This window comes from Entamoeba dispar, genomic scaffold, assembly GCF_000209125.1.
Source record: "Entamoeba dispar SAW760 scf_1105229460487 genomic scaffold, whole genome shotgun sequence".
In the NCBI taxonomy this organism is placed as follows: Eukaryota; Evosea; order Mastigamoebida; family Endamoebidae; genus Entamoeba; species Entamoeba dispar.
The window spans coordinates 1-11,618 of record NW_001854217.1 but is presented as its reverse complement, the minus strand read 5'-3'; the positions used below and the strand labels follow the sequence as shown (position 1 = coordinate 11,618).

Here is an 11,618-nt window from a genome sequence, read left to right as displayed (position 1 = left end):
TGATATATTATTTAAATTATTTTGTTATATCACATTGATTATTTAATATTTAATAATAGAAATTAATGATATAGGATTAATATAATAGATATAAATAAAATGATGAATATTGAAACAATCATTTAAAATCAAAAATAAATAATAATAAATATGAATATAATATAAATAATAAAGAATAAAGAAAAGAAAGATAATAAAAGAAATAATAATAAATATAAATCAAATCAAATGATAATAATAAAAACAAATAATAAATAAATGATAAATAAATAAGAATAATCAAAAATATAATATTAAAAATTAAAATTAAATCAAATCAAAATAATCAAAACAAGAAATGAAAATATGAATGAAATGAAAATAAATAAAATAGAAAAATAAGAAATAAAGAAATAATAAGAATAAAGAAGAATAATAAGAAAGAAAAGAAATATAAATAATAATAATAATAAATTAAAATAAAATAAGAAATGAAAACACAATAATAATAAATAATAAAAATATGAAAGAATAAATATAATAATAATATAAAATGATGATATTAAAGAAATTATTAAAATATAAAATAAATTCATTTTAATTTAAATCATTTAAATAATTAAATAATAAAATTATTTTATAATAATGAAATATTTCATAAATATAATAAGAAAGAACAAATAAAAGAACAGAGAAAAATAAATAAAAGAATAATAAATAATAAAATAAAATAATCAATATATTAAAAAGAAAAAAAGATAATAAATAATATATATAAATAAAAATTATAAAAATAAAAATGAATAAAATAAAATGCATAAATAAAATAATGTTAAATAATTTGCATCAATAGATTAAACACTTTTTATTTCATATTTCTAATTTCTATAATAAAAAATGCATCATTTATTTCATCATTATTTTCATCTTTTATTATCTCTTTTTGAATTATTCATTTTTATCTTCTTTCATTTTATAATCTCAACATTCTACTTTTATTCTTTTCATCATCTTCTACTTCTTAATTTCACTTTTTTCTTTTATATCATTCTTTCTCTTCATTTTTCTCTTATTTCCTTTTTTTCGTTGCCTGTTTAATCATTTGTTTCATAACAAAAGGTATATGTAATGTTTATTATCAAAATATCTTTACGATAAAAAAAAAGTAATTTCTGTTATAGGATATTTTATTGAAATAACGAATTAAATTGTTCATAAAATAAATACTAAATAAAATGTTTAAAGATTCTTTACAATAATTTATTATTAAATCAAAATATTCAGTTATTAAGAATTTTATAAGTAATAACACTAGAATGATATTTAAATATATTTAAAAACATGATTATTAAAAATATTAATAATATTCCTTTACAACACTTAACACTTAAAGTATTTTGAATGACCCTTTTTTAATTTAAGTAATTAGAATTTTTATTCTAAAAAATGTTATATAAGAGTTAGATTTATAATATTTTATATGAAAAGTAATACTTAAATACTCACTTTCTTTAACACTCATTTTAATAAAAAGTTATGTTCCCTGATAATAAAACTTTATTTAATTAATCTTGACAAACACAAATCTCTTTGTCTCATCCATCCAAAAATTATAATTTCTTTCTTTTAACCACACTGTGATAGCACAAACAGCTTGGATATGCCATTCACCATCATTTTCATCTCCAATATCAAAAACTATGTTTTTGTTCTTTGCTTCTATGTAATTCTTTTCATTGTCAAGAATAGTAGAAACAATAAAAACTAAACTTCCACTTTTAATTCCTTGACCATGAAGGTCGTGAACACCATCGTTTCCATATGCTTTTCTATACAATGGTTGGACTAATTCATAAATCTCCAAGGATGCCCTTCTTTTACTTATTCTGTATTCTTCATTGAGAACAGACCATCTAGACTGAACTTCTTTCGTGTCAAATCCTCTGCTCTCCAAGTCTTTCCATTCTCTAAATGTAGTGTTTAGTGCAACGTTTAATGCTTTTAATCTAAAGGTATACCTTCGATTAATATCTGCTATATCTTTTCGTTTATCACTAGCTGAATACTTTTTCTCATTATTTTGTTCTGGGGGATTATTAGAAACAAAAGTATTTTTATTTTCTTCTTCTCCAAGAAGACTTAGAAGTATTGAACACTCTCCAACTTCAAATGATTTTAAATCGACTTTTACTTTTTTCATTGTTTTAATAGTGTCAGTGTTATAATTAATTAAATTGTTCATCTGCTTATACTTTTCTTCTGTGGTAAATACAAGTTAAGTACTATCAACCTTCGGGATTGCCTTTTCGGTAATAAAAACTAGACTGGCAAGATTTAACAAATAAAAATTTAGTTATTACAAAGATACAAAAAAGAACGACCACAAATATTGATTCAATTATCGTTATTTAAATAAACCAACTCAATACGTCTCAACTCGGTCTATTGACTTAGCTTTTTCATATCATAAATCTTCTATTTGTGAATTTAAAATTTTGTGTTTAATTGGTTTGACGTGCAACATTAATTTTCTTTAAATTATTGAGAACTCTTGATCCTTTTTTAAGAGACGTGTGGTGTCCCCTTCTTTTAACTACTTAAAAAGTTAGTTAATTCTTTTTACAAACTCTTTAACTTTATAATAATTTGATTGATAGATTTCAATCATTAATAAATATTTTCAAGTTTATAAATATCATTTTTGTGATGTAATAATCAAAAAACTATTATAATTTTTTATTGATTTTAAAATAAATAATAAATAAAATAATATAATATAATAATACTTCTTCTTAAAAAAAATAAAAGGAAATAAAAAAAATAATTAATTTATATATATTTCTTGAGAGATAATGATTATCAATATACTATTCTTATTAACAGGAGTTCTCTCGAAGAAATTATATGGATTTTATGATTTGTCAACAACAAATGACGTTTATTATTTAGCTCATATGAGACAATGTTATTCAATGAATCCAATAGAATCACCAGAACAAACCTTTTATTTATACGTGAAAGAAAATGGAAATAAACTTGATTCAACAATTTATAAAAATAGTGATTGTAGTGAAGCAACAAACAAATACACATTAACTCGTGATTTTAGAAGATTTGAAGAGTATCCAGAACAAGTTGGTGGTATTCAATTATGTGGAAAAAATCCAGAAACAATTCCAGTATATTTTAGAAGAGAAAATGTTTGTATTTTTGCTGGGGAAAATGTATGGTTTTCAGTAAAGAAATTAACAAATGGAATTGGGATATCTTTGTCTTATGATAGTTGTGAAAATTTTGTAAGTACAACAACATTTGAATGTGATAAATGTTCAAAATGGGATTATGATGGACAAGATTATCAAGCAAAATGTGAAAATTTTTCTATAAAAGTTCTTATATTACCAGTTATGATATGGCTGTTTATCTTATTTTAATTAATTATTTTGTATAAATTAAAAAGACAGCCAATATTATTAAAAAGGGAAAAAAGTAAGTTAGTAGTCCAAATGGGCTATGAAAGAATAAAATGGTCGTGATATATTTTTATTTTTCACATTTAAACGACCAAAAAAGGAATAAACTTGACGATAAGAAGTCAATAGAAAACTGTATTAAGCAAAAGGTTTGAACTCCTGAAATAATAGTTGAAAATAAAGTAAGATTTTAATGAATTCCAAATAAAGCACCAAAAACGAAAATGGAAAGAACCAGCATGTATAATAATTATAATTAAAAAAAACTATCAAGTATAAAATAATAAATACGATGACAAATCCAACAAAGAAAAAATAGCAACGAATTTTTGTGAGGGTTATTCATAAACACTTTAGAAATAAAGATAAAACTTAGTAAAAAAAGTTAAAAGAAAGAGTAAACTACAACTGGAAGATTTTTGAATCCATAAGATTTGAAGCAGATAATATCTGTTTATTTATTGCAATTGAACTAAGATAAAAAATGAAAAAAATAAGAGAAAAATTCAAAAAAGTACTGTGTTATAAGATAAAAATATGAGAAATAAAAAAAGGAAGAAGATGATACAACAAATGAAGATGAAAAGTGACTCAAGTAGGGAAGAAGGAGCTGGAAGAGAAGAGAAGAAAAAGAAGAGATCTCTAGAAATAATATAAGAGATATATAAACTGAGATTTAATTCAAATAAACATTCATTAGATGTCATATCAATTTCACTCTACCAAAAGTCATCAAACAGAAAGTAGTATTGAAGCAGACTTTCATTATGAAACTACACATGTAGAAGTAAGTAAAGAAGGAGTTATTTGTACACCAATTGCTAAAGATTATAAATTTAAAGTAGATAAAAAGATTCCAAAAATGGGTCTTATGATGATTGGATGGGGAGGAAATAATGGAACCACTGTTACTGCAGGAATTCTTGCTAATAAACATCATATTTGTTGGACTGATAGAAGAGGAGTTCATGAACCAAATTATTATGGATCATATACTCAATCAGCTACAATGAGACTTGGGGCTACATCTGAAGGAGAAGAAATTTATGCACCATATAAAGAAATTTTACCATTTGTTTGTCCAGATAATATTGTTGTAGGAGGATGGGATATTTCAAAAGTAAATATGGCAGATGCACTTAAGAGAGCACAAGTTGTAGATTATGATCTTCAAAGACAATTATATCCATATATGAAGGAATTAGTTCCATTACCATCAATTTATTACAAATCATATATTGCAGCAAATCAAGATGATAGAGCTGATAATGTTATTCCAGGAACTAAACAAAATCATCTTGATACGGTAAGAAAAAATATTAGAGATTTTAAAGCACAACATGGACTTGATAAAATAGTTGTTTTATGGACTGCTACAACAGAAAGATATGTAGAAATAAAAGAAGGACTTAATGATACTGCAGAAAATTTATTAAAATCTATTGCATCAGGAGAAGAAGAAGTATCACCATCAACTATTTTTGCAACAGCAGCTATTCTTGAAGGATGTCCATTTGTAAATGGATCACCACAAAATACACTTGTTCCAGGTGTAATTGATTTAGCAAATAAACATGGAGGTGCAGTTATGGGAGATGATTTTAAAACAGGACAAACAAAAATTAAATCTGTTCTTGCAGATTTCCTTGTTTCATCAGGACTTAAATTACAATCAATTGTATCATATAATCATCTTGGAAATAATGATGGAAAGAATTTAAGTTCACCATCACAATTTAGATCTAAAGAAATATCAAAATCAAATGTTGTTTCTGATGTTGTTAAATCAAATAATATTATGTATAAAGAAGGTGAACATCCAGACCACGTAATTGTTATTAAATATGTTCCATATGTAGGAGATTCTAAAAGAGCTATGGATGAATATACTTCTGAAATTTTCTTAGGAGGACATAATACAATTGCTCTTCATAATACTTGTGAAGATTCTCTTCTTGCTGCTCCTTTAATGATTGATCTTGCTGTTTTAATGGAATTTATGACTAGAGTTACTTATTCTATTGATGGTAAAGAATTTAAAAACTTTAATTCTGTAATGTCTATGATCTCTTATCTTCTTAAAGCACCTGTTGTACCAAAAGGTTCTCCAGTTATTAACGCTCTCTTTAAACAAAGAGAATGTCTCGATAATTTCTTTAGAGCTCTTCTTGGACTTCCATGTGATAATCATCTTCTTCTTGAAGGAAAGACTGAACACTTCTTCTAATGCTCCTCTAAAGTCTTTTATTGCCAAATTTTATCATTTTAATTTAGCTTTTTTCTAATTTTTTTCTTTTTACTTTTTTAATTTAAAATTTGTTTATTAATAAATTATTAATTAAGATAAAATGTTTTTTATTCTTTCATTTCTTTTTTTGGAAATAATTTTATTAAAACTGAAATAATTGAGTAATTTTAACTTTTAAATAATTGAATAAAAATTGACTTGAATAACAAATTATTAGTTATTTTTAGGAAACGTTTTTAAAAGATTTTGTAATTTTTGTTAGGAAGTTAAAAAACCGAGTTGTAATAGGGAAATAACTCTTTTAGAAAAGTTATAATGATAGAATAAACTTAAAGAACATCTGCAAATCAATTTTAAACCCACTACAAGAAGGGGCTCTAGTTAGTTTCTAATTAAGGTTAAATAAAGAAAAATAGAGTGAATTAAGACGAAGTACTCAAGGATAAAGGGCTTATCAAATAAAACAAGTTTTAATAACACAAAAAAAAAAGAGGAAGGAAAAGAGATGTTAATGAAAAAAAAGTATGGGGTAATAACGTCTAAAATTTCAAAAAAGTAAAATAAGAAGATTTACTTTATTCATCTTAAAAGAGAATTACATTTAAGAGAAATCTTAAAAGAATAAAGGGGTAATGAAGAAAAAAAAAGTGTAAAAAAAGGAAAAATAAAACAGGAGGAAAAACGATATAAAATAGGAATGTAAATTATTACTTTTCAATAGATTTAGATTGTAATTAAGAACTTTAGAACTATTTTTAGGAATGATAAAATATTTAAGATTGATTATTCTGTTGAGATTTTTTATTTCTTTGAAAAGAAAGTTACATTGATAAATTTGTCCTTATTCCAAAGACAGATTGTCATTGAATAAAAAAACTTAAAAAATTGGACTAATGAAATTCATATATGTTTTCATTAACGTTATTAACACTTGTTTGTTATGTTTTAGGAAATCGACATATTCTTGATACCCCTTGTATGACAGATTTTGTTGCAGTTAATTTAAATTCTCCAAGAATCATTGTCAATGAAATCAAGTATTGTTATGACAAAATTCCTGATTTTCGTACATCAGTTCATGGACATAACATCAAATCAGATTGTTATATAAATGAATATTTAATTGGAGTTAATAAAAGTACAAACACTGTTAATAGATGTGGTGAATGGCTTGAGGTTGTAGGGCCATCACAAAATCCTGTTATGTGCATGATTGCTGGCTCAGTTGACGTTACTATTAATGGTGCTAACCCTCAAATATACACTCGAATTATTGGAGTAAGAAATTCAATATTCAGTCAAATTACTATAGCTAGTGGAACTTCATTACCACTGAGTCAAGTAACAGTGGCAGAATCTGATTTTGATTTAAGGATTAATCCATCGTTATATGTTTTAAGTAAAAATGATACTCATGCAATAATTCAATTTACTGACCATAATAGACCACCAGAAAAAATAGAAATTATTGATGGAGAATTGAATGAAGAAATTAAAATTAATTCTGATGATACATTTACTATTCAATTATTTTCACATTCTATTAATATTTATCTTATTTCCTTTGACAGTGAAAAGACTGAATTTAAAGGGATAGATTTAAATACAATAACAAGATATGCTACTGATGATCGTTTTGTTTCTTATAATTTAAGAAGTTGTAAATATTTAGCTGATACTCAAATGTTTATTGAAGGAAAAAATTACACTAACATTCTTCCTATGTTTAGATGGAAGATGTATTATATTGCTGATAATGACAATGTTACAAGTTTTCCATTAACTGAGTCAATAATTCAATTTGATACACCATCAGATCCTATTTCTACATGTTTCTTATATTCAACACCCTTACGACTGAACCAAGACTTTAAAGAATTAAGAATGGACTTTAGGTGTAGTGACCTCCATTCTTATAAATTTATTGGAGCAAATTTATATTACACTGATCGTATATCTTCAGTTGACATGAAAACTGCTAATTTAATTAGTTCAGATTTACCAACCAAATACTATTTTGACAAAGATGGTGAAACTATTCATATGAAAATTGGTTTTGATGCTTCTTCTTATCAATACTCTAACTTTATTAAAATTACTCATTCTGTTCCTATTGGTACTACTCTTTCTCTTAAAAAAAGTTATTTAATTCGTTCTAAGGCAAATGATAATCAAACAGAATGCGACCATACTACTTTTGACTGCCAATTTACTGAATGTACTATTACAACTACTTCAAGTGCTAGCCCATGGCAAGAAAATTGTCAACCAACTTGTGGAACTTGTAGAGTTGGGTATGTTTGCTCTGACCAAGGTTTTTGTTTAAAAGAACAAAACTTTAATCAAAGAAGTGGATGTTTAAATCTTATTATTTCGATGTTTGTTCTAGCTCTTCTTCTTGTGCTTTAAATTATGTTCTTTTTAATCAACTTAACAAGTCTTAATTTTCATTTGTTAAAATCGTTTATTTTTTTTTAAAGTGGTTTGCAATTATTATAAAAATAAAACATATTTGACTTGGATTGAAATAAGAGTTGATGATTATTCTATTCATTAATATTTATTTATAAAAAATATGTATTTTCGTTTTAAACTGAACAAGTCATAAATAAAGAAATGAAAGAATAGGTTATATAATTTATATTTTTCTTCATATCAAAACTTAATTTATTATATTACCCTTTCGATTTAATACCTCTATTTTTTGATTGTCTTTTTAATAATTATACTCTAAGAGTTATAAATATTTTCTTTAACTATTTATCAAATGCTTTGTTAATTTCTCATTGAAAAAAGAGTTTTTGTCTTTATCTTTCCTTTTTGATTTGGACTTCACTTAAGTTTATTCTATCATAGATGGTTTATTTAGTTAGATCCGAATATACTTTTTAAAGAAATGAAACATCTTTTTGATTACCCAATAAAAATTTGTTAAATATAACTAAGGTATTCGGTCATAATTATCCTTTTCAGTCTCACATTAAAAAAAACTAATAATAGAGATAAACTTAAAAATAACTACAAATTTAAAAATAGTACTTTGAAAATAATATTAAAAATTAAAAGAACTTTAAAAGGAAGATTGTGGAAAGTATGTCAAATGATACATCAAGGGAACAGTCAGAATCGGAGATAGAACTCTCTAGCCCTTCTTCTTCTATTTCTCTGTCTGACTCTGAAAGAAAAAATGAAAGTGAAAGTCATGGGTATTCAAACGAATTTCCAATAGAGGAACAAAAAGTAAGTGAAGTCGAACAGAAAGACTTTCCTGAGGAAAGTCCATCAGGCAGAAAGAGTGATGAAAAGAGGTTAAGTTCACAAGACAGCGAAAAATTATCTTCAAATTCAACCCTTTCTCAAACAAAATCAGACAGTAGTAATGAAAAATCAGAACAAGACAAGGACGAGAGCCAAGAAAAAGATGAGGGTGATAAAGAAAAAGTAGAAGATGAAGAAAAGAAGGATGAAATAAAAGATAAAGAAAGTAAAGAAGAAGTTCAAGTAGAAAGTGAAGAAAAGAATGAAGAAATAAAAGACAAAGAAGAAAAAAAGGAAGAAATAAAAGATAAAGTTGAAGCAACAAAAGAAGTAGAAAAAAAAGAGGAACAAAAAAAAAATAAAAAAGATCAAGAAAAAGAAGTTATTACAGAAGAAGGAATAAAGTTATTAATTAAATATTGTGACAATGCAGATTATGAAGAAATTAAAGAATTAACAAAGAGATATAGTATTGACTATAGTTATCAAGATGAAGAAGGAAAAACATATTTACATCATTATTGTAATCAGCCTAAAGATTGTATTGAAATAATAAAGTTAATTACAAACAAAGAAAGTACAAAAATTAAAGATAAAAAAGATAAACTTGCATTAGAATATGCAATTGAACAAAAATTAGAAATGTCAATTCAAGTAATATTAGAAATTAATGATAGAGCTGATGTTAAAGTATGTTATGATGCAGGACAAATAAATATAGAAAAACCCAAAGGAATAAATAGATACGGGTTCTTTCATTCTGAAGATGAAGAGAAAAGTATTATTTATGATGTCAAGATACAATCAAATCAAAAAATTAAACAAGAAAAAAATAGAAATAAAAAATGGAAGAAAATGTTAGAAATGTGGAAAGAAACTGTTCCACATAAATTAAATGAAAGAGTTATGAAAGGAGTACCAATGAATTATAGAAGAGATTTATGGAAAAAATTACTTGAAATAGATAATATTGAAGAAAAAATATTAAAAGAATATAAAGAATTAAATGAAAAAGATAATAGATCAAAACATGATAAACAAATTGACTTAGATATTAATCGAACGTTCCAATTACATTATAATTTTAAAATTAGATATTGTGGTGGTCAAAAAGAATTATTTAATGTTCTTCATTCATTATCTGAAACAGAACCAGAACTAGGTTATGTTCAAGGAATGTCAAGTGTTATTAGTGTTTTTACAATGTTTTTAAAAGAAGAAGAAGCTTATGCAGGTGCAAAGAAAATATGTGAAGAAAAGTATAAATGGAAAGAAATGTTTTTAAATTTTGATTTAATTCAAAAGTTATGGAAAATAACTGGAATTATTATGAAAGACCATTATCCTCAAATGTTTGATCATTTAAAAAAATTAGAAATTATTGATTGCCCTATGCCTTTTTTCATTTTTGAATGGCATTATTTATGGTATGTTCATGCATTTAATTTTGAAATTTCTTTAAGAGTATTTGACTTTATTTTAATGGATGGGTTTTGTGCTTTAATGAGCGTTGCAAGAACAGTTATGTTTTATATCCAAGACGAAGTACTTAAAATAAAAACTAGTGAAGACCTTCAACAAAAGTTAAAAACTCCATTGTTATTATTACCTAAAGAAAAAAGACCTACTGCTAATATGTTTATGAGTACTGTTGAAAAGAAAAGATTTACTCAAGATCAAGTTAATGAGTTATTAAATCAATGTACTTTATAATAATTACTTTAACTTTGTCGTTTGTAATATTATTTTATATAGTTATGTTTTATATACAAAAATAAATCAATTAATTAAAAAATAAAAAAATTTTATTATTTATTTAATTTGTTTTGTTACAATAATATGTTAGAAATGAACTCTATTGTAGAAGTAGAGCATATTGAAGAAACTGAAATAATCACTTCTCAATATGAAGAAAATCTAATTGCAGATATACCTATTAGTTAATATTTTTTTAATTTGTTTTGTTACAATAATTATTCCTTTTGTTTATATTTTATCCATTCTAATTTGGTTGGTTAACTGAGATGGTGAGCTCACAAAACATATCTTTTTGTTGTTCCTTTGTTTAATGTGATTGATTATTATTTGATTGTCTGGATTTATAAATGAGTTGAATGGAAATTCTTTTTACATTTTAAGACTGATTTAATTTTTTTAAAAAATTTATTTTTATGAAAATAAATATATTAAAAAATATTGATAAGATTACTTCTAATGACTCAATACTTAACAAAGCCTTACACCTCTTTTTGTGATACTAAGTAACTTTTTATCATCACCTTTATTTTTGATTAGTTGTTTTAGAGACAAAAATGTTTATATTACAATAGAAAATAAAATAGTCAGTTTTATTTTATTAACAAACAAACACTTAAAAACTATTATAAAATAATTTTTTGGACTAGTTTAAAATTTTATTTATAATTTATTAGAAACTGCTTTATACATATCTCTTTTATGAAAGAGAATAACTCTAAAAAACCAAGATAATAAAAAAATAAAGGGATTAAGGAAATAATTTATTGCTTTTATCTTACGCCACTAACAATAATATTAATGGAGTCATAAAAAAGCATTTTTTCTTTCTTCATTTAAATAAAAAACAATTAAGAAAGAAATTGTTTTCAATATCAAAACGAAGAATAAATAAAATAATAAGT

At 24.2% G+C, this 11,618-nt stretch overlaps 5 protein-coding genes across 5 annotated transcripts, besides 21 other annotated features; 4 read left to right on the top strand and 1 right to left on the bottom strand.

Annotated features, from left to right (window-relative positions):
* The first annotated feature begins 2 nt into the window (after positions 1-2).
* Positions 3-101: a sequence feature (AT_rich).
* A 22-nt stretch (positions 102-123) lies between these two features.
* Positions 124-311: a microsatellite.
* A 16-nt stretch (positions 312-327) lies between these two features.
* Positions 328-503: a microsatellite.
* A 6-nt stretch (positions 504-509) lies between these two features.
* Positions 510-648: a microsatellite.
* A 27-nt stretch (positions 649-675) lies between these two features.
* Positions 676-805: a microsatellite.
* A 79-nt stretch (positions 806-884) lies between these two features.
* Positions 885-1,062: a microsatellite.
* Positions 1,063-1,193: 131 nt separating this feature from the next.
* Positions 1,194-1,347: a sequence feature (AT_rich).
* A 40-nt stretch (positions 1,348-1,387) lies between these two features.
* Positions 1,388-1,461: a sequence feature (AT_rich).
* Positions 1,462-1,540: 79 nt separating this feature from the next.
* Positions 1,541-2,179, bottom strand: EDI_268410 (uncharacterized protein; the record flags this gene model as incomplete). Its single annotated transcript, XM_001737238.1, has 1 exon — positions 1,541-2,179. One exon carries the CDS (start codon positions 2,177-2,179, stop codon positions 1,541-1,543), a length of 639 nt encoding a protein of 212 aa, XP_001737290.1.
* A 546-nt stretch (positions 2,180-2,725) lies between these two features.
* Positions 2,726-2,803: a microsatellite.
* A 28-nt stretch (positions 2,804-2,831) lies between these two features.
* Positions 2,832-3,413, top strand: EDI_268400 (uncharacterized protein; the record flags this gene model as incomplete). The annotated part of the gene is made up of 1 exon (XM_001737237.1): positions 2,832-3,413. One exon carries the CDS (start codon positions 2,832-2,834, stop codon positions 3,411-3,413), a length of 582 nt encoding a protein of 193 aa, XP_001737289.1.
* Positions 3,405-3,438: a sequence feature (AT_rich).
* A 256-nt stretch (positions 3,439-3,694) lies between these two features.
* Positions 3,695-3,742: a sequence feature (AT_rich).
* A 241-nt stretch (positions 3,743-3,983) lies between these two features.
* Positions 3,984-4,089: a microsatellite.
* Positions 4,090-4,152: 63 nt separating this feature from the next.
* Positions 4,153-5,679, top strand: EDI_268390 (inositol-3-phosphate synthase, putative; the record flags this gene model as incomplete). The annotated part of the gene is made up of 1 exon (XM_001737236.1): positions 4,153-5,679. The coding sequence occupies one exon, from the start codon at positions 4,153-4,155 to the stop codon at positions 5,677-5,679; it is 1,527 nt and encodes a 508-aa protein (XP_001737288.1).
* Positions 5,680-5,704: 25 nt separating this feature from the next.
* Positions 5,705-5,895: a sequence feature (AT_rich).
* Positions 5,896-6,606: 711 nt separating this feature from the next.
* EDI_268380 (uncharacterized protein) lies at positions 6,607-8,109 on the top strand (the record flags this gene model as incomplete). The annotated part of the gene is made up of 1 exon (XM_001737235.1): positions 6,607-8,109. The coding sequence occupies one exon, from the start codon at positions 6,607-6,609 to the stop codon at positions 8,107-8,109; it is 1,503 nt and encodes a 500-aa protein (XP_001737287.1).
* A 143-nt stretch (positions 8,110-8,252) lies between these two features.
* Positions 8,253-8,277: a sequence feature (AT_rich).
* A 52-nt stretch (positions 8,278-8,329) lies between these two features.
* Positions 8,330-8,378: a sequence feature (AT_rich).
* A 304-nt stretch (positions 8,379-8,682) lies between these two features.
* Positions 8,683-8,768: a microsatellite.
* Positions 8,769-8,793: 25 nt separating this feature from the next.
* On the top strand, positions 8,794-10,671 carry EDI_268370 (glutamic acid-rich protein precursor, putative; the record flags this gene model as incomplete). Its single annotated transcript, XM_001737234.1, has 1 exon — positions 8,794-10,671. The coding sequence occupies one exon, from the start codon at positions 8,794-8,796 to the stop codon at positions 10,669-10,671; it is 1,878 nt and encodes a 625-aa protein (XP_001737286.1).
* Positions 9,134-9,315: a microsatellite.
* A 24-nt stretch (positions 10,672-10,695) lies between the features above and the next one.
* Positions 10,696-10,781: a sequence feature (AT_rich).
* Positions 10,782-10,795: 14 nt separating this feature from the next.
* Positions 10,796-10,909: a repeat region.
* A 192-nt stretch (positions 10,910-11,101) lies between these two features.
* Positions 11,102-11,156: a sequence feature (AT_rich).
* Positions 11,157-11,363: 207 nt separating this feature from the next.
* Positions 11,364-11,389: a sequence feature (AT_rich).
* The last annotated feature ends 229 nt before the right edge of the window (positions 11,390-11,618 follow it).